Source organism: Lemur catta, chromosome 11 (genome assembly GCF_020740605.2).
Source record: "Lemur catta isolate mLemCat1 chromosome 11, mLemCat1.pri, whole genome shotgun sequence".
In the NCBI taxonomy this organism is placed as follows: Eukaryota; Metazoa; Chordata; class Mammalia; order Primates; family Lemuridae; genus Lemur; species Lemur catta.
The window spans coordinates 43,269,785-43,292,509 of record NC_059138.1 but is presented as its reverse complement, the minus strand read 5'-3'; the positions used below and the strand labels follow the sequence as shown (position 1 = coordinate 43,292,509).

Below are 22,725 nucleotides of genomic sequence, written 5' to 3'. Positions count from 1 at the left end.
CTTAAAAAGAGAATCATAACACAGATCCATAGGGAGCAAAGCAATGCCATCTATAGAAGAACTATATACCATTCGAAGACAGCTATTTTCAGGCTACTGAGCCCTGGTAGAATTAGGGTATCAGACTATAGGATATCAAGTGACCATATGGACAGATATACCTATCATGAGATGGGTTCTGTAAGATCCACCAAGTCATAAATTTGGGTGGGCTTAACACAAATCCATTGTTATTGGGAGTGTTATTAATACATCTGGGTTTGAGCCCAGCATGGACAGAGGGCGCAAGTAAGCTGCATAATCAAATGGCCTAGTCACCAATGCTTCTCCCTTAGCTGACATTAATAGCCAGGTGGTGAAGGAGGAAAAAGGCCAAGCTAAGCTCACAGGTGACTCAGGTTGATAGGAAGGTGCAAACCAAAACTAAACAACTGCTGTCTCATCTCCCTACTTAGGAGGGGAACTGAAAGTCAGCTATGAAGGGGAAAATCCTTCCAGTGAATGGAGATGTGGTAATTGTACCTGGTTATCCACTTTGTGTGAAAAGAGAAATGACCCTAAGTAAGAATAAAATGTATCTATGAGTAGCTGCAAATAAATTGGCTGGATGCTCTGGGTCCTGGACTCAAATGATTAGAAGAGGAGGGACAAAGAGGTCTGGGGAAGAAAATGAATGAACCTGTTGGAGATTTGTATCATACATTAACAGCCAGTAATGGAATCCACCATGGAAGAGGCTCTAAGCAACCAATGGGCATAAACACTTGACAAGCTGATACCAACCCAGCTTCTGTCAGGAGACCCTCAATGCTAGACCTGGGCTTAGGAATGAAGTAGCCACGGTAGCCAGGTTGAAGGTATCCATGGGCCTGACAGCATGAACTTCCACTGACTGAGGCTTACGTAATCACTGCCTCTGCCAGATGTTCTACCTGCGCTGCCAGCAACAAAAATCAACTGACTCCTCTGTGCAGTACAATCCCTTCAGAAGAAGTTGCCTGCATTGGACTGTCTCCTGATACATACATGTCAGGTTCCTTCTTAAAGAATGGGTACTATGGAAGAAAAGTCATCTGTGAAGGAGCAAGACATTCCTAATAAGGAAAAAAAGCAAGAGTGAAAACTAAGATGGTACTCCTAATCTAGGAAAGAGATAAAACCCACCTAAAATAGAAAATGTTATGAGAAGTACAGGCATACTTCATTTTATTGCACTTTTTATAAATTTGTGGCAACCCTACATCAAGCAGGTCTATCGGTGCCATTTTTCCAACAGCATGTTCTCACTTCATGTCTTTGTGTCACATTTTGATCATTCTTGCAACATTTTAAACTTTTGTATTAGTATTTTATCTGTTGTGGTGATATTATCAGTGATCTTTGATATTATTATTGTAATTATTTTGGTATGCTATGAATCACGCCCACATAAGACAGCAAATTTAATCAACAAATGTACATGTTCTGCCTGCTCTACTGCCAGCTGTTCCCCCATCTCTCTCTCCTTCTCTTTGGGCCTGCCTATTCCCTGAGACACAAAAATATTGAAATTAGGTCAATTGATAACCCTAGAATGACCTCTAAATGTTAAAGTAAAAGGAAGAGTCACACTTGTCTCACTTTAAATCAAAAGCTAGAAACTATTAGGCTTAGTGAAGAAGGCATGTTTAAAGCCAAGATGGCCAAAATATAAGTCTCTTGTGCCAATCACTTAGCCAATTTGTGAATGCTAATGAAAAGTTCTTGAAAGAAATTAAAAGGGCTACTGCAGAACACACACATGATAAGAAAGTGAAATAGTCTCATTGCTGATACGGAGAAAGTTTGAAACAGAAGAGCAAACCAGCCAATATTCCCTTAAGAAAAAGCCTAATCTAGAACAAGGTCCAAACTCTCTTCAATTCTATGAAACTTAGAAATATGAGGAAGCTGAAGAATAAAAGTTTGAAGCTAGTAGAGGTTGGTTCATCAGGTATAAGGAAAGAAATCCTCTCATAATTGAAAAGTACAACACGAAGCAGTAAATGCTAATCTAGAAACTGCAGCAAAGTATCCAGAAGATTAAGGTAATTGATGAAGGTGGCTACACTAAATAAAAGATTTTCAATATAAATGAAACAATGTCATAATGAAAGAAGTTTCCATGTGGGACTTCGATAACTAGAGAGGAGAAGGTAATGCCTAGCTTTAAAGCTTTGAAAGACAGGCTGATTCTCTTGTTAGAGGCTAATGCAACTGGTGACTTTACATGGAAGCTAATGCTCATTTATCATTCTGAAAATCCTAGGGCCCTTAAGAATTATGATAAACCTACTCTGCCTATGTTCTATAAATGAAAAACCAAAGCCTGGATAATAGCACATGTATTGACAGCATGGTTTACTGACTATTTTAAGTCCACTGTTGAGATCTACTGCTCAGAAAAAAAAAAAAAATCCCTCTCAGAATATTACTGCTCATTGACAATGCACCTGATCATACAAAATCTCTGATAGAAAGGTACAAGGAAATTAATGTTGTTTTCATCCCTGCTAAACATCCATTCTGCAGTCCATGGGTCAAGGACTAATTTCTACATTCAAGGCTTAGTCTTTGAGAAATACATTTCATAAAGCAATAGCTGCCGTAGATAGTGGTTCCTGTGATGAATCAGGGCAAAGTAAATTGAAAACCTGAAAAGGATTCACCATTGTAGATGCCATTAAGAACATTTGTGATTCATGGGAGAAAGTAAAAATACCAACCTTAACAGTAGTTTGGAAGAAGGTGATTTCAACCCTCATGGATGACTTGGAGGAGTTCAAGATTTAAGCAGAGGAAGTTAATTGCAGATGTGGTAGAAACAGCAATGAAACTAGAATTAGAAGTGGAGCCTGAAGATGTGACTGTATTACTGTAACATCATGATAAAACTTTAAGGGAGGAGGATTTGCTTCTTACGGATGAGCAGAGAAAGTAGTTTCTTGGGGTGGAATCTACTTCTGGTGAAGATGCTGTGAAGACTGCACTGTTTGTTGACATGACAACAAAGGATTAGAATATTCCATAAATGTAATTGACAAAACAGTGGCAGGGTTTGAGAGGATTGACTCCAATTTTGAAAGAAGTTCTGCTGTGGGTAAAATGCTACCAAAGAGCACCACATGCTACAGAGAAATCTTTCGTGAAAGAAAGAGTGAATGTGGCAAACTTCATGGTAGTTTTATTTTAAGAAATTGGTACAGACACCCCAACATTCAGCAATCACCAACCTCATCAGCCATTAGCCACCAATATCAAGGCAAAATCCTCCACCAGCAAAATTATTACAACTCACTGACGATTCAGATGCTTGTTAGCATTTTTAGCAATAAACTATTTTTAATTAAGGTATGTAAGTTGCTCTTTTAGACAAAATGCTGTTGCACACTTAATAGACTACAATATAGTGTAAACATAACTTTTGTATGCTCTGGGGAACCACGAAATTTGTGTGACTCAACTTTATCGTGATACGTACTTCATTGCTGCGGTCTGGAGCCAAACCCACAATATCTGTGAGATATGCTTACATTGGGAAATGTATTTAGATGGTTGAGTAGTGCTAACTTAGTTATTGAGCATTTGGCAGTGGCAGTAAGACAGAAGGCAGTAATAAATATGAATCCATTTGTTTTTCCAGCAAGGAAAGAGTGATAATAAAACTTGGGTTTGAGAGAATTTATCTTGGCACAATCAGACAGGTTGGACTGGAATAGGGAGGAGACTAGAATCAGGAAACCTAAGAGGCTGTTACAAAAATCAGGACTGAAGTTACTGAGTAATATGATTGCAGCAATTAGGAATGAAAATGTGTTCATGGGAGACATATAAAAAATCTTAAAAGAGACAGAATTTGAGACTGGAAAACACCTGTGACTCCCATACAATAATCATTATATGTAATTATATCCTAATCCATCAAGAAGGGTATGAAGACCAAGGAAACATATAAATCAACTCTAATGAATAAAAATACATATTTGTATTACCTAGTAAGACATAAGAGCTGTTTAACATTGGCAATGTAAACTTATTGCACCATCTGAATGTGCTAACTTCAAACAGCAAGTTTTGCTTCATTCCCTCAAGATCTAAAGACTGCTCTTAGGAAGCCCCAAAAGGCATGAACTCTGGAGGAAATATCATGCTTGGAGCTCCCAGAAGTGCACATTTGAGTACCATTAGCAAAGAAGGGATGGTTTGTCTCAAATTTCATGGGAATATCCCAGGATAAAGGCCATTGCTAAGGCAGCTAGGACTCAAACCTCCCAGGGACTCAATGCCTAAAATCAACACCTCCTATAAGACAAGGAAACAAAATAAAAAATTGTACAGATAACAGCCTGTTTTGACAATTGAATTATCAAAGAACATGTGACATTTTCTACACTGTACAAAACTAACTTCCACTTTTCTGTTGGAACCAGCAATGTTCAGTCATCAAATTTATGAGATTAGTATGTTATTTAGTAACCTAATTATTATTCAGTGAGCCATTGAGTCCACGTATTGAAGTCAGCCATATGTAACAGCAAGGGAAATCCAGCTTGATGACTAGAAATGCAAGTAATATTGACAAAAGAGACATCTCCTAAAACATAGGTTGAAATCTGGTTATTAAAAACAGGTGGCAAATAAGTGCATGTCATCTCAAGCTATATGTTTAATTATAAATGTATAATAATGAATACTCAAATTTTTTAAAGGCTAATGTCCCCTTCTAAAGATTCCACAGAGTCCTAACCAAAAATAGCAAAAGAATAACTGTTCACATTGTCCAGGATTGTGGTATTTCAATGACCTTTAGAGCTTAAGGGTTCACTTTCTGTGTTCAATCTCAAGTTAGTTTTGCTGTAACGTAAAAAAAAAAAAAATAGCCTCAAAGTTCTGAAAAATCATTTTCAATGATTATTCTAAAAAACCACATCACTCCAACACAAACTCTCTTGCTTTTTGCACATGTGCTTGGGTTTGTGTGTCTGTGTGTGCATGTGTGCATCTACAGGGCAATCTCTCCCTCTTAGTTGGCCAATGTGTATATAGCTAACGTGATGTTAGCACTTTGGATAGCTTTATGTTTCTTGTTTTCAAGAAAAAACAAACTTCATTCCCATAGCATTTAATTTAGTTCCCTTTTCTGTCATCATCTTCTATCAATTTTCTCTCACTGTAAAGCAGGGTTTAGCAATTGAAAGGGAGCACACTGCCATCATTTTTAAGGCTGAGAACAAAATAATTTGTGAATGTTGGACTAACAGTTGCAACTGTGTATATTGACACTATGTGGAACTAAAATTGGGCTTTTCATTGATTTTTTTTGTCACTATAAAATTTTTAAGAGAGAAAAATCTAACCATGCTGTCACTCAGCACAAGAAAGGAAAGGGCTCCAGGTCTCTATCAATTCGTCAGCAAGAAATAATTTTTGAATATTTCCTATGGCTTGTACTGTGTGAAATACTGTGGGAGATGTTATCACTACTCTAGTGGAATTTACTATTTCAATTTTCATCATTACTTTAGGTACAGAAAGCTATAACCTTAAGTGAAGCGGCATGAAATAATAGCTGTATTAACAACTCCAACTCATTAGTGGTGCTGTGTCCCAGGCTCCCAAGGGAGAAGGTTGAGAAAAAATCCTTTCTTTTCTCTCTGCTTCTGCCTAGCCTCCCTCTCCATAACACAGACATACTGGAATTTTATTTCAAGGATATTTTAATCACTGATAAAAAATAACGTAATAATCTCACAAAGTTGATATGATTAGTTACACCAGAAAAGTGGAAGTTCATTTTATACAGTGCAGAAAACGTATACTTATACTCCTAAAAGAGTTGGTCAGCTTTAGTTAGGAATCTAGTTAGAAAGCTTTTATAAAACACGTATCCTCTCAACACCAGGGTATGTCCCTGTTAAAAAGCTATAGGGCATATTTATACTTGAATGCAAATTATATGATGTACCATTAGTTAATTGCTGCCATGCAACATGCAAGAATCATGTATATTTGGGGTACTATGCATATTCAATTTTTATATAAAAGCAATAGGCAAAAGGAGATTAAATAAACTACGTGTTGCTTCCAGAGTGGACTTTGTGTTCATGAGTGAGCATTAGGCAGTGCAAATGTCCTTCCTTTGGGACAGGCCCTTTGCATTGTAAAAGCAATAGCACATGATTTGCACAAATCCTTGCATACCTACCATTCCACTTCTTTATACTATCATAATATGGCTTTGGAGGAGTGAAATCCAGGAAGCTTTGACTATGTTTACATTATCTTCAGCCTAATATTTTTAATGTGAAAAGGTAAACAAAGTAGGAATATGTATTTAATCTGGCAGCCTATTTTCTTGTCATATGAATATGCAAAAACCCACCTGTTCAAACTTTGCACATGATCCCAAAAGAAGAACAGCACTGATAGGTTGATGGACTGAATGAATTCTAGCATTTTCTGGGTAAGCACATTTACAAATCTCAGAATGTACATTGAAAGATTTACCTGCTGCCACAGGCAACCAACTCTGTTTCTAAGGAAAGTATTGATTGACTGACTACCTACCCAGTGCTTTGTGTTTCATGTAAATCAAAAATTATGCAACATAATCTCTGCCCTCAAGACTGCAGGTTTCCAAGAAGTACATGATATCCGTTGGGGTAGTTGAAAGGTATGGAACATATTTAGGGGTAATTACTATCTTTACTTTTCAGGAAAAGCCAAATTACGTACTGTTTCAAAGAACAGTGGTTTTTATTCCCTTGGCACCAAATCAACAAAAGTCCCTCCAGCACAGCAGCAGTTGCTTAATGGCCCTAAAGAGTTAATGTACTGCCTAAATTGAATATAGGTCAGTGTCTACACTAAGTGGGCCCTCAATTAGTGTTGACTAATTGACTTTCTCACAGTCAATAAAAGCTCAATTTATAGAGATGGAGCCTATGAGACTAAAATCAATAATTTAAGAAAATTGTGTGTTGAATACTATATTTGTAGCAATACAATATGTATAAACATAAAAACTATATGTATTTGTTTCCATTGTTTAAAATGAGATGTTTTCTAGTTCACTGACACTAATAGATGCCCAATAATTTTAAGTAATAATCTCAGCATTGGGAGACCATGACATTTGAATAGCTTAATATAAATATTGTGATTGTGATGCAAGAGTGATTAGGAAGCATCTGAAGAGCCAAATATCTGAAGATAAAATGTAAGCATTGTTGATTAGTAATAATAATTTCCAGTCACAAGAATAGAGGTTACCTATTAGTGAGAAACATTCCATTTGAATTGCTCATTGTAGATCATCTTCGGTGTACAGATTCTGACAACTTTCTACAGTATTTTATGCTACTCTTTAAGGCAGATAAGCCTGTTTTTGAAGATGTGCCAAAAGTGGCCATTTAATTTGAAAGCATAATGAATTTCCTCTTTAGCTTCCATCAGGGTTGTATGGCTCTACCCCTTGATCAGGTGACAGATGAGAAAGCATCCCCTTAGTCAAAGCAGAATCTCAGAGCGTGAGGGAATGGGCTGTTGGATACTTCAGCAGAGCATTGTTCCTCAGTCCTATGTCCAAACCAGAGCTGCGCTCTATATTTGAAAACTTTGAGTGAATAAACTGACAAGTATCTAAAACCAGAAGATGGGAAGTAAAATTAGTTCAGAGAGCAAGGAGTCAGCCAAAAGGTCAAAAGAACTGGAGAAAAAGCTTCAGGAGGATGCTGAGCGAGATGCAAGAACTGTAAAGTTGCTACTATTAGGTAATATGTTTCCCCTATTGCTTTCCAAACCCTGATTTTTCTTTAGTTGTGATGTATTAGTTTCTCAAACTTTAATTTCCTAAATATATTAAAACATGGGAGATTTATTATGAAAATGTATTTGGAAACTTAAGCAGACTTTATTTGAGCTCTATAAATATTTAATATTTTTTGGTTTGGTATTTTATTACATGTTTTTTGTTAGGCAAAGAGGAACATAGTAGATAACTCAATTTCTCTGTCAATAATATGATTTACTATTATATAAAAATCATACACATTTATTATTTTATTGCACCCTAATCATTTTCTGAATGTCAGCTTTTCAATACTGAAAATAATCCTTTAATTACACATCATAAAGATCTACATTACTTTGTTTGTACGGAAGTATCTTGGGTTGTTTAATATCAAAAGTAATATGTTATTTATTTACCTGTGCTTTTAAAATCAATTAGTCTCAAGTGATTTATTTTTTTTTTTTTGAGACAGAGTCTCACTCTGTTGCCCGGGCTAGAGTGAGTGCCGTGGCATCAGCCTAGCTCACAGCAACCTCAGACTCCTGGGCTTAAGCGATCCTACTGCCTCAGCCTCCCGAGTAGCTGGGACTACAGGCATGAGCCACCATGCCCGGCTAATTTTTTGTATATATATTTTTAGTTGGCCAGATAATTTCTTTCTATCTTTAGTAGAGACGGGGTCTCACTCTTGCTCAGGCTGGTCTCGAACTCCTGACCTTGAGCAATCCACCCGCCTCGGCCTCCCAGAGCTAGGATTACAGGCGTGAGCCACCGCGCCCGGCCTCAAGTGATTTAGAAAATAATAATAAAGTACTTTATATTACTGTTATTTAGGCTCCTGAATATCACCTGTGATATTGTCTGTACACTTGAGAAATACTCCATCTAAATCCTTTTAGAGCATTTCTGTATTCATTCAGGTCAGGAATTACATCTCTTCTACTTTTTTCATTCCCTCAAATCTCAGCAAAATATTTTACCATGACTATAAGTTCAATAAATGTTTAGTTAATTGAAAGAATGAAAATAATTTTTATCACACATTTTCCGTAACAAATAAAACATTTAACATGCAGTGGTCACTGAAACAGAATTATATTTTTGAAGTAAAAACTAAAGACCTATTATAAAGCAGGATACAAAACAAGAGCTTTGATTTAATCAGAGTTGTATGCTCTCTCTGAGTTTGGCTATACACAAAAGGACTTGATTGTGTTTCAGAATTGTGAATCTTTCACACGACAAATTTCCTCATTTTCTTAGTGTTCCCTTACTGTGTCTAATTTGCTCCCAGCTCCTCAAAGGAAAGGAAATGTCCTCTCCCTTTACACATAAATTCTGTGGCTGCACACATGCCCACAGCACTTGCCAGCAACCATCTAGAAGTTGGTGACTTAGAAGGATGTTGGAATAAGTGCTTATGACACCATGCAATACGCTTGTCCTGACACTTCAGAGAATGCTCTGGGGCTCTGATCAAGTGTGAAAGTAATATGGACATAGAAAACACAAACAAAAGGTGAGAGAGAAAGCCAAGCATTCATACAAATGCATTTTATATTCCTCTGGTCCTAAGCATAATACCACTACACTGGTATAAGAGTAGTGATAAAATACAACAAAAATCCCTATGTTTGAATAAAATTTCTAAAGAATAAACATATTTTGTACATACCAATTTTTAAAATATTTCACTTATTATTTTATAAAAATAGAAATGGAAAGCCAAGAAAAAATTAAAGGATACTAAAATTTAGACAAAGACAAATGCTATCAAACATGCCAAAAAGCAATGACTCTTGAGATAAACACATCAGAGCAGGTGGTCAACTGGAGATTCACTTGTGAAACAAAAGAACCAGGCAGAATGGTGGTTTGCAGGAGCTGGGGAGATTAGGAGATAGAAGGGTGGGAGGGAATATGGGTCAAAGGATACATAATTACAATTAGGAGAAATAAATTTCAGGAGATCTATTGTACAGCAAGGCAACTATAGTTAAGGATGATGTATTCTTGAAAAATGTAAAGAGTGAGTATTAATGCTCTTACCATGAAAATGATAATCACCTGGTAATGCTTTGTTAATTAGCTATATTTAACCATTCCACGATGTACATATACTTCAAAACATAATGTAGTACACAATAAAAACATGCAATGCTATCTATTTAAAAAATAAATTTTAAAAATTTTAAAAAATAATATGTGCAGATGACTGAAAACATATCAATGAAAATTTAGTCAAAAGGTACAGTGTAATGATGGAGAAGTGGATAAATTTTTAAATTTTTGGACTGAGAATCAGTAGATTACTGATATATGGAATCAGAAAAGTTACAGCTTTATACAGAGCTATTGATTTGGGCCCAAATTTAATGGACGATGATATCAAATGAAAAAGAAACCATATAAATTATTTTTAGATTTAAGTGGTAAGTTAGAGCAAGAAGAAAGAGTAACATTTGTTCCAGAGGTATAAAAGAATCATTAGTGGTACTAGTATACCTTTAACTTTTCTAACACTATCATAATTTTATACATTCATTTTAATCATTATCATATCATAGCTTGGATTTGTGTGCAACAAACTTCTCAATCATATTTTATTTATACAAAATAAATCAAATTCTCTAAAGTTTTTCTTATTTTAATTATATTCCAAGCATTTGACTGAGTTTTCCCTCCTGGATTCCTTTTGAGTTCTATGTATACTGTTTCAATTATCAAAGTCAAAACAACAAAGTTTTGAAAAAACTCTGCATCATTCTCATTTTTAATTGAATTCAAATAATTGTTAAATTCAATTTGGTCTCCTTAAGACATCATAAAAGTGTTCAGTAGAACTAAACTAACACTTCCCATTCTCTCATCCTTAAATCTCCTCACCAGTGAAACCTACTTAATTTGTCCCATCATCAAAACAGTATTTTTATTCATCAGTGTGATCTGAACAAGTTTCTAAGCTTACCAATGAATGGATGGCATGTGGGACTAACCAGCTTAACCTTAGTAATGATCAGATCCTGAGTCTAACGCTACATTTAGAAAAATGAGAAATCTACCAAACATTTTTGACAGAATTTACTGTCTATGCTGATCCTCATTATCTGGTGAATTTCTAGGTGCCTAAACACAACATTACCTTTCCAAATTTAACAGAGTACTATAAAGTAGATGTAACCATTTGGCATTACTGAACACAAGATTTCAATGAATCTGAAAACCTATCAAAGTGCTACTTTACAATAAAAGGGTCTCCTTGCAGACAGATTCCTTTCTTATTACATTTTTCAGACCTTCAGTAAAATTACAGAATAGATGTCAAATATGTGTTTTTCAGCAAAAGGCAGGCTTTTAGGAAACACTGGAGATGATTCATACATTGCTGACACATTTGATAACTGCAACCAAGACAATACTGTCATGTACTCTGAAAAATAATTAGCCTATAAATACATACCAAAGAATACATTTTAATAAGAAAAACAAATTCTAATGAATAAGATATTCTTTGGTAGATTGTTAGTTTTAAAAATTTTATTTATAAATGTTTGATTAAACTGTATTGCTATTCAAAAGAAATACCTATTACTTAGTTATAAACTCAATATGGATCATGTTTCCATCTTTTCTTTCTCCTCTCTTCCTATTTATTACTTCAAATTTCAGTTTAAATTTATTTCACTGCATTACTTTTCTTTGTGTTTTTACAAATTTCCATCACAAGAGCTGGTTAAATTTAAAGCCTCGTGGAAAGTACAGGAAAAAAGAATAGCTTTCTTTTTTCTTCATATCCAAAACACTCTGCCACATTTTATATATAATTAACATTCATTCTGCAGTTCTCAGTTATGATATTATAATTAGCTTTTAGCTAGGTATTTCCAGCACTATTACAGGAAGTTCATCATGGGTGTTCTTTTTCTTCAGTTCTAAAACCTTTTTGTTTTTAATGTTTCTTTGTGCTATATTGTAAGCATCACACTATTCTCATAATGGTGCCATATGAGTTTTAGTGTTTTAAAATATTATTCCAATCATCTGGCCCTTAGAAACATGAATATGGATGGAATCTAGAGATCAAAGAATATCTACTTTAAATGTGATTATAATTAACATAGCTAATCAATATTTTCAAATTTTTCAAATAGTCTTACCTATTCAACAAATATATTTTGAAAAGTATGACTTTTTTAGTATTACAGGAGGAGAGTTATGATAATTATGATTTGACACTTCTAAGGGCTTGTTACAAAATAATTGGTAAAATAAAACTTACACAGCAGAATGAACTAAATAGTTTAACCACATAGAATAGTGAGAATAAAACTTAATACCAGCTAGGAAGAATGTGTTTAAGTCATTGAGGTAAAATTGATTTATTAATATTTCATTGAGTATTTTGCTTTTTTATCTCTCAGAGAGACCTTGGGCTAGCCACATTTTCCTCAGAAAAATGATAGGTGTCAAAGTACTTGGTAAATTGTAAAAATCCAGACAAATGTGGTTTATTCTTTTGCATTACAGATTCCCAAATCTTAAAAAGTCAAATTTTAGTATATGTGTACAATTTGTCTTCCTTTTGTCTTCCTTTTATGTAAAACAAAGAAAAATGAGGACATAAGCTGGGGAAGAGGGGAAAGGAAGTAGCAATCTGGAACATTCAAATTTATGATTTTTTTTAGTATGACCAAATGGAGATATATATTAGGTCAATATATGGGTCTGGAAATTAGGAAGGATAACTCTAGTGAGAACTTTGTTTTTGATATATTGAGTTCCTCATTTTACTTATATTTTTACTCTTCCAGATATCCAGTGTGTATAGACTGACAATGTGATTACCCAAGGCCTTTTTTTGGTTGTTGAAACATTAATTTATACTAAAAGATTGTATACACAACTATTCCCACAATTAAGGAACACTCAGACAAATATCTATCTATTAATAAAATAGGCCTGTGTGGAGAAAGTCAATTTGTATTTTAATGTCTTTATCTTTTAGCCTAATAGGAAGAATGATATATATGCTCAAATGCTTCTCAAAATGCAAGAAAACTCATATTTTTAAACATATCTAATGCATACAACTTGATGAGTTTGGAGATAAGCATACATCTGTAAAACCATCACCATAATCCATGTGGTGAACATTTCCATTGCCTCTAAAATTTTCTTCCTGTCCTCTTATTTATCATCATTATTATTATTTTATAATAACACTTAGCATAAAACCTATACTCTTAGCAAATTTTTAAATATATAGTATGGTATTTTAAACTATAGGTACAAATATTATCAGATATTTTTAAATGAAGTATAAATTGGAAGTTAGAATATTCGAATAAAAGATTAAAAAGAAAAGATAGTACATACTTATAATATTCTTTCTCAGAAATAAAACATGCTTAGATAGTTTGATGAGGAATTTTACAGATTCATGATGCTTATTTCTATATCACAGAAATAGGTATCTGGACACAATAATAGGCATAGGGCTATATCTTCAGTGTTTAATGATATCACGCACTGAAAAACCACATCATATTGTATTTATGCTAAAATATTTCCATTGACTGTAACCATCAGACAATTATAATATTGGACATTATATAAGAAAATTGTCCTAGACTTTAGAAAAATGTCAATGTTAGGAAAACAAAATAACAATAATACCAAAGGAAATTTTCTAAATTAAAAGAGTTTAAATAACGTAACAAAAAATGTGTGAAACTTGATTGGATCTTGAATCCATGAAACATAAGATATGAAAAATATTTTCTAAAACAATCATAAATTTAAATATGGAGTAAATAGTATTAGATAACATGTGAGTTAACATAAATTTTCTTAAGTTTGAAAATAGTATTGCGGTCTTTAAGAAAAATGGCCTTAATCTTAGAAGATGCATTCTGAAGTATTTATGGGTGAAATGTCTGATAAAGATTCAGCAAAACAAAGCATATGAAAATATGTACATAGGATGTATATGTAAATTTATGTATATATTAAAAAAAGAAAGAAAGCAAACATGACAAAGCATCAATAATTGGTAAAGGCAAAGGTTATAAAATACAGGCTTCTAAAGTACTATTTCCTCAAACCTCTGTATGTTTTTAAATTATCAAGATAAGTTTGGGGCCAGGCATGGTAGCTCATGCCTGTAATCCCAGCACTCTGGGAGGCCAAGGCAGGAGGATCACTGGAGGCCAGGAGTTTGAGACCAGCCTGGGCAACAAGTGAGACCTTGTTTTTACAAAAAAAATCTAAAAAAATAGCTGGGCATGGTGGCACCCACCTGTAGTCCCAGGTACTCGGGAGGCTGAGGCAGAAGATGGCCTGTGCCCAGGAGTTTGAGACCACAGTAAACTATGTTTGTGCCACTGCACTCCAGCCTGGGCGACACAGCAAGAACTTGTCTCTGAAAAAAAAGTTTGTGAAAAATAAAAACAAACAAATATTGTGCTATTATTTATTTTCTGGCAAAAGAAAATGTACAAATTTATCTGCAAATTTATTCATATTGCTTTGTAAGTGAATTCTACCAAGCAGCCCAGGGACAGATTATTTCAAAATTACATCAACATTTTTAGGAAATTCTTTTCAATTCATCATTTGACAAGCTTTACAAAATTTGGCAATGACAATAACAGGCCAATCATCCTCACAAACATAAATACAAAAACCAAAGCACAATATTAGAAAATTAATGCCAACAATGTATATTTTTTTAAAGGGGGCAGGGAGAAGGGTCACTACAGTATCAAATTAAAAGGGAAAAATCATAATGTCTGTGGATGCAAAAAAATAAATTAATTAAATAAAATTCTTCATCAATTCCTGATAAAAAGCACTTACTGAACTAGGAATAGAAGGGGATTTCCTGAGCCAAACATGCAGTGCACAAAATCCACGAGTAATTATTATACTTAATGGCAAACATTTAGCATTGTTGACTACAGATACTGAAGAAGGACTTATGATGATTAATGGGTTTCCTGTTGACAGAATAGACTGTAGGGTATGACACAGTTTCCTGTCCTTGACCTTCTTCTCTTCAATACTCCTATCAGGGATTTGGGTGAAGGTGGACAGGCAGGCATTTCAAACTTGAGTAAAATTCAGTTTGGAAGGCTATATTAACAAAACAAAGTTAGAATTCCAAATGATCTCAACTAGCAGAAATGTTTGCCTCAAATAAGCAAAATGATATTTAATAGATATTTTTATTAAGGTTCAAAATCAATTAAATACATGTGGTTTGTGGGAAAAAGTATTTGATAAGAATTGATGTAAAAAAAAAAGTAAAAAAATTTTATTTACTACAAGCTCAATACAGGTAAAGAATGCTACAAAGAAAAAAAATAAAGGAGGCAAACTAGTCATGGTCCCTATTAAGAAAAATATTCTATTTAAACACAATCAGCAGGAGTGAGGCAGATCTAGGTTGCATCCCTATCCTATGGCATCAGAATATCAGTGCTGTTCATAACGCTGATATCTACAGCGAAATTTTCAGTACCAGCATTTCAGAAGGAGATTGGCTCTTGCATAGCATGTAGTTCAGAGGGTAAAGGGTCTAAAAATCATGTTCCACAAGAAAGGATTAAAAGAATGGAAGATATTATACTTGAAACATATCTTTAAAAAGATGTGAACACGTTCTTTAAATAAGAGAAAATGTTGAGAGGTCATTAGATGCTAGAGTATGTTGTAAGTAATTTACATCTATAATTTAATCCTTCCAAGACTTAAAAGGTAGATATTAATAACACAATTTTATAAGAGGAAACTGACTCTCAAGAGAGATTAAATTTGATCAAGACACCTAGTTGAAGTCAGAAATGAGTGCAAGCCCATATCTATTTAATTCCAAAACACGACTATGCCTATTGCACTTTTCTACCATGTCTGGACTATTTGAAGCACTGTCATGTGGAAAAAAGAGAATTTTCCTGTTGCTCCATGAAAGGAAAGAATAAGTAGAATAAATTAAATTGGTTCAAAAAGACTACCCTAAAAATCTTAATATGGGAGTCAGAAGACATAGTTTCTTTGTTTTAAGATAGATCTGGGACTTAGCATGATTACCATAATCTCTACTGGATTCGTTTTTTTCATGCAGAGAATGAAGAGAAGTACATAGCTGGTTGATTTCTAAGGTTTATTTCTATTTTAGAATTATGTGATTTTTAAGACTACCTATACAAAAATCTTACATATGATTATAAGTCAAAGTGTTCAATCTCATTTTGCCTATTTTAACAAGTTGTATCAAATGAAAAATCAAACTTTATTTACATTCAGTTGAAGTTTAGTTACAGGTATAGACATTAGGTCGCTTTAAAATTGTTTGGATATTTTCAAATAAAAAAATGTGGACCAGAATCTCTGATTTCTTATTAAAAATAAAATCATTTGTGAGTATCAAAGTAAAACTTAAGTATAAAAATAAATATTTAATTACTGGAAACATTATCTATTTCAAAGAAACAGTGCATATCTTGTTAAAATTCCCTTGGTACCCCTTGACCCAGAAAATAATTTTAGTGATGACTGCAATTTGGAAGGAACCGATTATCTCAGGACACCCTCAGCATATGGGAACTTGCTGTTAGAATGTCTATATTTGGCTTTATAAAATAATCTAATCTTACAAGAATGTAATGGCTATTGTGAACTAAGACCTAGAATCATTGTGAGAATGGGATTCAATAATTTATTTCTGAAATAACTTTGCACTGGAGTTGCAGATAATAAATGAGATTTTAGATAGATTGGCCTTTCTTTAGGAATTTTCCTGTTAATGCTGTAGTTGACTATACTGGACCTTCACATAGAAGAATGAAGTCACTACATAGAGCAAGGATGGTCTAGACTCCTTTTTAAAAGATTTCTAAGGGAAAATACTAATTTTAAATATACGGTTTCATTCAAAAGTAAATGCTATTTTTTAAAGGTGATTGATTATTCTGTTTACCTTAGATACATCATGAATTACCAGCTAAGTTACAAAGAACTGTTATATAACAACACACCATCTAGCCTCAGAAATAATTTTGGAAATGCCAGGTCTTAGTGTCATCAGTATGAAGTACAGAAGACCATTCTAAACGTACACTGACTCTCTTGCATAGTCTGAAAGTCACTTTTTCCCCAAATTTATCATATATTTTTGACCAGTCAATAGTAACAGAGTGGGCAGGGCGCGGTGGCTCACACCTGTAATCCTAGCACTCTGGGAGGCCGAGGAGGGCGGATCGTTTGAGCTCAGGAGTTCGAGACCAGCCTGAGCAAGAGCGAGACCCTGTCTCTACTAAAAATAGAAAGAAATGATTTGGACAGCTAAAATATATATATAGAAAAAAAAAATTAGCCGGGCATGGTGGCACATGCCTGTAGTCCCAGCTACTTGGGAGGCTGAGGCAGTAGGATCGCTTCAGCCCAAGAGTCTGAGGTTGCTGTGAGCTGGGCTGACGCCACGGCACTCACTCTAGCCCGGGCAAAAGAGCGAGACTCTGTCTCAAAAAAAAAAAAAAAGTAACAGAGTGAATAGAATGAAATTTGGTTGTGATTATTTTTTAACTGTACAACAGTGGTTCTTAACTGATACAGTATTTGTCCATAATACACATTCTGGTACAATTCTGGAAAATTCTTGACAGACTTTTTCTCTTATTATCAAGGTAGATAATTCATTAAAATAAAAATAGTCTAAATTATTTTCACTTCATTATAGAAATCATAAATATTATAGCATTATTTGAGGGAATTTAATTGATATTAAAAAATAAGACATTCTTTTTTCAGTCTCAGATTCCCCCCTGTATTTTCACTCTGGTTGAATAAAACACAACACTAAATAACACCTGCATGAGCAAGGACTGAAGTTCCTACTGGGCTCACTGACTTTTCTCCCACATTCCCATAACTGTAATTTTCAAGACAGTAAAATAAATGTATTTGGAGAAGTGAGATATTCTCCAAATCTGTCACTTATGTAGAATGATGCTACAATCTCTAATATCCACTTCTATTGTTAGGGATTTTAAAACAAAACCTGTTGAGGACAGTTTTATAGTCTTATTGAATGACTTTCCATTCAAATTGATATACATCCTATAGCAAAATAGCAAATTATCTAATGCCAGCAAACCGGAATATTGTGCAGAGCTTACTGTTTTGCTTCTGCCACTCTCACAAACAAATAACTTTCAGCCCTCCAAAATAATATAGTCAGTTGTCTTCTGAAAATTGGAGAGGTGGTATTCTAATGTGATTTTATTTCATTTTTAATAGTTTTAATCTTGGGCATTGCAGCCTCTATTAAATGAGATGGTTGTACCCAATCTGCCAGTTTGTGTTTAGTTCTGTTAAGTAAAATCTATGGAGAAATATTAAAAAATTACTTTGGTTGATTTTTGCATTTATCAACTTTGTTGTCATATTTCACTACCTGTGCTGTAGAGCACAATAGCATAAAATCCTAAAGAGATGTATTCTGGAAGTTTACCCAAGAGAAAGAATCTATATATGATCACCAAAATATATAACATTATTTCCTAAAGCTTTACCATTATAATTTCCTCAATATCACATAAGATGGGTTGCTGTTTCAGAAAACTACAGAAACTAGATACATTTAGATGTGCCTAGGAGCCTAGGACAAAAAAAAAATTTGTTGTGAAATAGAATCAAATTTAGGTGTAGCTATATATCCCTTCAACACTTAAGAAAACATTGCAAATCATGCAGAAATATCTCAATTAAAAAATATAGTACAAAGGACAAAATCTTTTTTTCTGAAATATGAGTTTAAAGAATTTATTTGTTTCATTGAGATTCTACTGAGTTAGGCACCGTTCTAGGTACTTTGGATAAATCAGTGAACAAAAGAGAAAAAGACTCTTGCCAATGTGAAATTTAACTTGCTGTGATGGAAGATAGACAGAAAACATTAAAAATGATATATGAATGATTTTTAAGCATATAGAAAAAGATAACTGTTAAGAATGAAGTGAAGGTAAAGTAGAGAAAGGAAGATTAAGTGGGTGAGAGTTGGGTTAGAATTTTAAATAGGGTAGTCAGTATCCTCTGATTCAATACATATTTTAATACAATTTGAATAAAACTTTGAGATTTGGAGTTACAAAAATCATATTACTTTTGCTTACATAAAATTATACTAGTTTTAGTAAAACAAGGCAGTTGACTGCCATGCTGATAAAGGCATGGTAATGTTTATCAATTTTCCTGAATTTGGATTCTTCCTGGAAAATCTGAAAATTGCCTTACTTGTGCTACTTTGAAATCTGTCCAAAATTAATAGCCATTCTGACATTTTGAAGATATCCTATGACCCAATTTTTGAAACTGCCAGTAAAATTTTGGCTAACTGAAGGTTGCAAATATTTTTAAACATGTATTTCTTTTGAAATTTTATATTTTTAGTTTTTATATATAAGTTTATGAGCCATTTCAAATTAATTTTTGGTATGTTATGATGTGAGTCAATGTGTTTTTCCATATATTTACCCAATTGCTCCAGCATTATTTGCTAAATACATATAGGGTATCTATAATAGGATATTGTCTTTACAAAACACTACAATGTTTCTTAGATGCTTGGATTCTCTAACAACATTGCTTTATGTTTAATTTTGTGCCGTAGTCTGCAAACAATTTCATGCTTATTATGTTATTAGAATCTTCTAATAATCTTGTGAGTTAAGTATTCTCAGTTTATAGGTGAGGAAATTGAGGGGCTTAGAGGGCTTACTGAAGCTGTTATACACACACACACACACACACACACAGGGAAGAGAAAAAACTCAAACCTAGGTTATCACACTTTATTTCAGTACTTCTTGCGTTTCATTTTCGAAAGAAATACTCTTTAATGGCAAAGCAGACTGAAGATATATCCTTAAAAGACCTTGAGACACAGCCTGAAATAACCACTAATTTTTCATAAAATCCTCAACAAAATACTGGCAAATTCAACAAAACATCAAAAAGATAATACATCATTATCAAAGGGTTTTTATACCAAGGATGTAAGTATGGTTTTACATATACAAGTCAACAAATGTGAGTCATCATATAAACAGAATTAAAGACAAAAACTATATGATCATCTCAACAGATGCAGAAAAAGCATTTGATAAAATCCAGCACCACTTCATGATAAAAGCTCTAAACAAGCTATTTGTAAAAGGAACATACATCAAAATAATAAAAACCATATACAAAAAGTCCACAGTCAACATTATACTGAAGGGGGAAAATTAAAAGTGTCTTAAGAACTGGAATGAGAAAAGGATCCCCACTTTCACCACTCCTATTCAACATAGTACTGGAAATCCCAGCCAGAAGAATCAGGCAAGACCAATAAAAGGCAACCAAATTGGAAAAGAGGAAGCAAATTCTGTTTGTTGATGATATGATCTTATATTTAGAAAACCCTAAAGGCTCCACAAAAAACCCCTAGATTTGATAAATGTATTCAGTAATGTTTCAGGATACAAAATCAATATACCAAAATCAGTAGCATTTCTATACATCAATAACAAACAAGCTGAAAATCTAATCAAGAAGGCAATTCTATTTACGATAACTACAAAATAAATATAATACCTAAGAATTTATTTAACCAAGGAGGCAAAAGACCTCTACTAGGAAAACTACTAAATGCTGATAAAAGAAACTGTACATGACACAAAGGGGAAAACATTTATGCTCATGGATTGGAACAATTAATATTGTTCAAATGACCACATTGCCCAAAGCAATCTACATATTCAATGCAATTCCTATCAAAATACCAATATCAATTTTCCAGAAGCAGAAAAAAAATCCCAATATTTATATGAAACCGAAAAGAAGCCCAAATAGTCAAAGCAATCCTGAACAACAACAACAACAACAACAAAAAGCTGGAGGCATCACATTACCTGACTTCTAATTACACTACAAGGTTATAACACCAAATCAACATGGCGCTGGTATAAAAGTAGACACATACATCAATGGAATGGAATAGACACCCGGAAATAAAGCCACACATCCATAGCTAACTGATCTTTGACAAACTTAACAAGAACATACACTGGGAAAAGGATACCCTTTTCAATAAATGGTCCTGGGAAAATTGGATCACCATATGCAAAAGGACCCCTATCTCTCTCATGATACACAAAAAATCAACTCAAGATGGATTAAATACTTACATGTAAGACCCGTAACTATAAAAATATTAGAAGAAAACTTAGGGAAAACTCTTTTGGACATGGGTCTAGGCAAAGAATTCACAACTAACACCTCAAAAGCACAGGCGACAAAAATAGACAAGTGGGACTTAATTAAAGTAAAAAGTTTCTGCTCAGCAAAAGAAATAATCAACACAGTGAACAGACAATCTGCAGAATGGAGAAAATATTTGCAAACTATGCATCTGACAGGGAACTAATATCCAGAATTTATAAGGAACCCAAAAAACTCAACAATAACAAAGAAAAACAAACAAAGTCATCAAAAAGTGGGCAAAGGACATGAATAGATATTTTGCAGAAGAAGACATACAAGTGACCAACAGGCATAGGAAAAAATACTCAACATCACTAATCATCAGAGTAAAGGAAATTAAAACCACAATGAGATATCATCTTACACTATCAGAATGACTATTACTAAAAAGATAAAAAATAACATGTTGGCAAGAATGCGGGACAAAATTGCTTATACACTACGAGTGGGAATATAAATTAGTGCAACCTCTATGTAAAACAGAATGGAGATTTCTCAGAAAACTAAAAATAGAACTACCATTCAATTCAGCAATTCCACTATTGGGCATCTACTCCCCAAAAAATAAATTGTTATACCAAAAAGATACTTACATTCTTATGTTTATCATAGCAATATTTACAGTAGCAAAGATATGAAATCAACCTAAGTGTCTATCAATGAATAATCTGATAAAGAAAATATGAGATATATATATATATATATACACACACACACACACACACACACACATAATAGAATACTACTCAGCCATAGAAGAAAATGAAATCATGTCATCTGCAGCAACTTGGATGGAACTGGAGGCCATTATCTAAAGTGAAATAACTCAGAAAGTAAAAACCTCATGTTTTCTCTTACAAGTGGGAGTTAAATAATATGTGCACTTGGTCATAGAATATGGAATGACAGATATTGGAGACTTGAAAGGGTGGAAGGGAGGGAGGGGGTGGATGATGAGAAATTACTTAATGGGTATAATGTACATTGTTCAGGTGATGAATACACTCTATGCCCAGACTTCACCATTAAGCAATATATACATATAACAAAATTGCACTTGTACGCCTTAAATTTACACAAATAATAAAAAAGAGAGTCATGCTTTATCTTTAGAAAATCATATGCATTTTGTCTTCCTCTACATGATGTTTGCAGAGTTGACTTTATACCAAAATAAAGTTGTATATTTTATATCATCAGCTAAAATAGTTGTTCCAGATAAATACAACAGGTTTCTCTGTGGCATTACTGCCAGCTCCCCCTTTGCCCACACCAAGCTCCTCCCCTAGGAATGTCACTGTAACCCACTTTGAGACACTCCCATATCTATTCTTATCCACAGGCTCCTTAGTATTGCTTAGTGCTATTAGCAACTTCCTTTGTTAAACCAGGAGAAATTTTACCGCATACTAAGGCAAATACAATGCTAAAGACAAGAGCCTATCATCCAATCAAAATTCTGGAAATAAAAAGTTATTAACTGTTTTTTTTCTTTTATCTTGCTATTTAATCAAATCTGATATACGAAGTGACATTCTGGGAGCATGAGAGTGATCTACAGACTATGAAGTTGGGGACCATTTTCTTGGGTTGCAAAGCCAGGACACACA

At 33.8% G+C, this 22,725-nt stretch overlaps 1 protein-coding gene across 1 annotated transcript in view; it reads left to right on the top strand.

Moving 5' to 3' along the window:
* The first annotated feature begins 7,534 nt into the window (after nt 1-7,534).
* Nucleotides 7,535-22,725, top strand: part of GNAT3 (G protein subunit alpha transducin 3) — a 39,910-nt gene continuing 24,719 nt past the window's right edge. Inside the window, exon 1 of the mRNA XM_045564093.1 lies at nt 7,535-7,790. Coding sequence (XP_045420049.1) covers nt 7,673-7,790 — 118 coding nt within the window. The 5' untranslated portion in view covers nt 7,535-7,672. The remainder of the gene's footprint in view (nt 7,791-22,725) is intronic.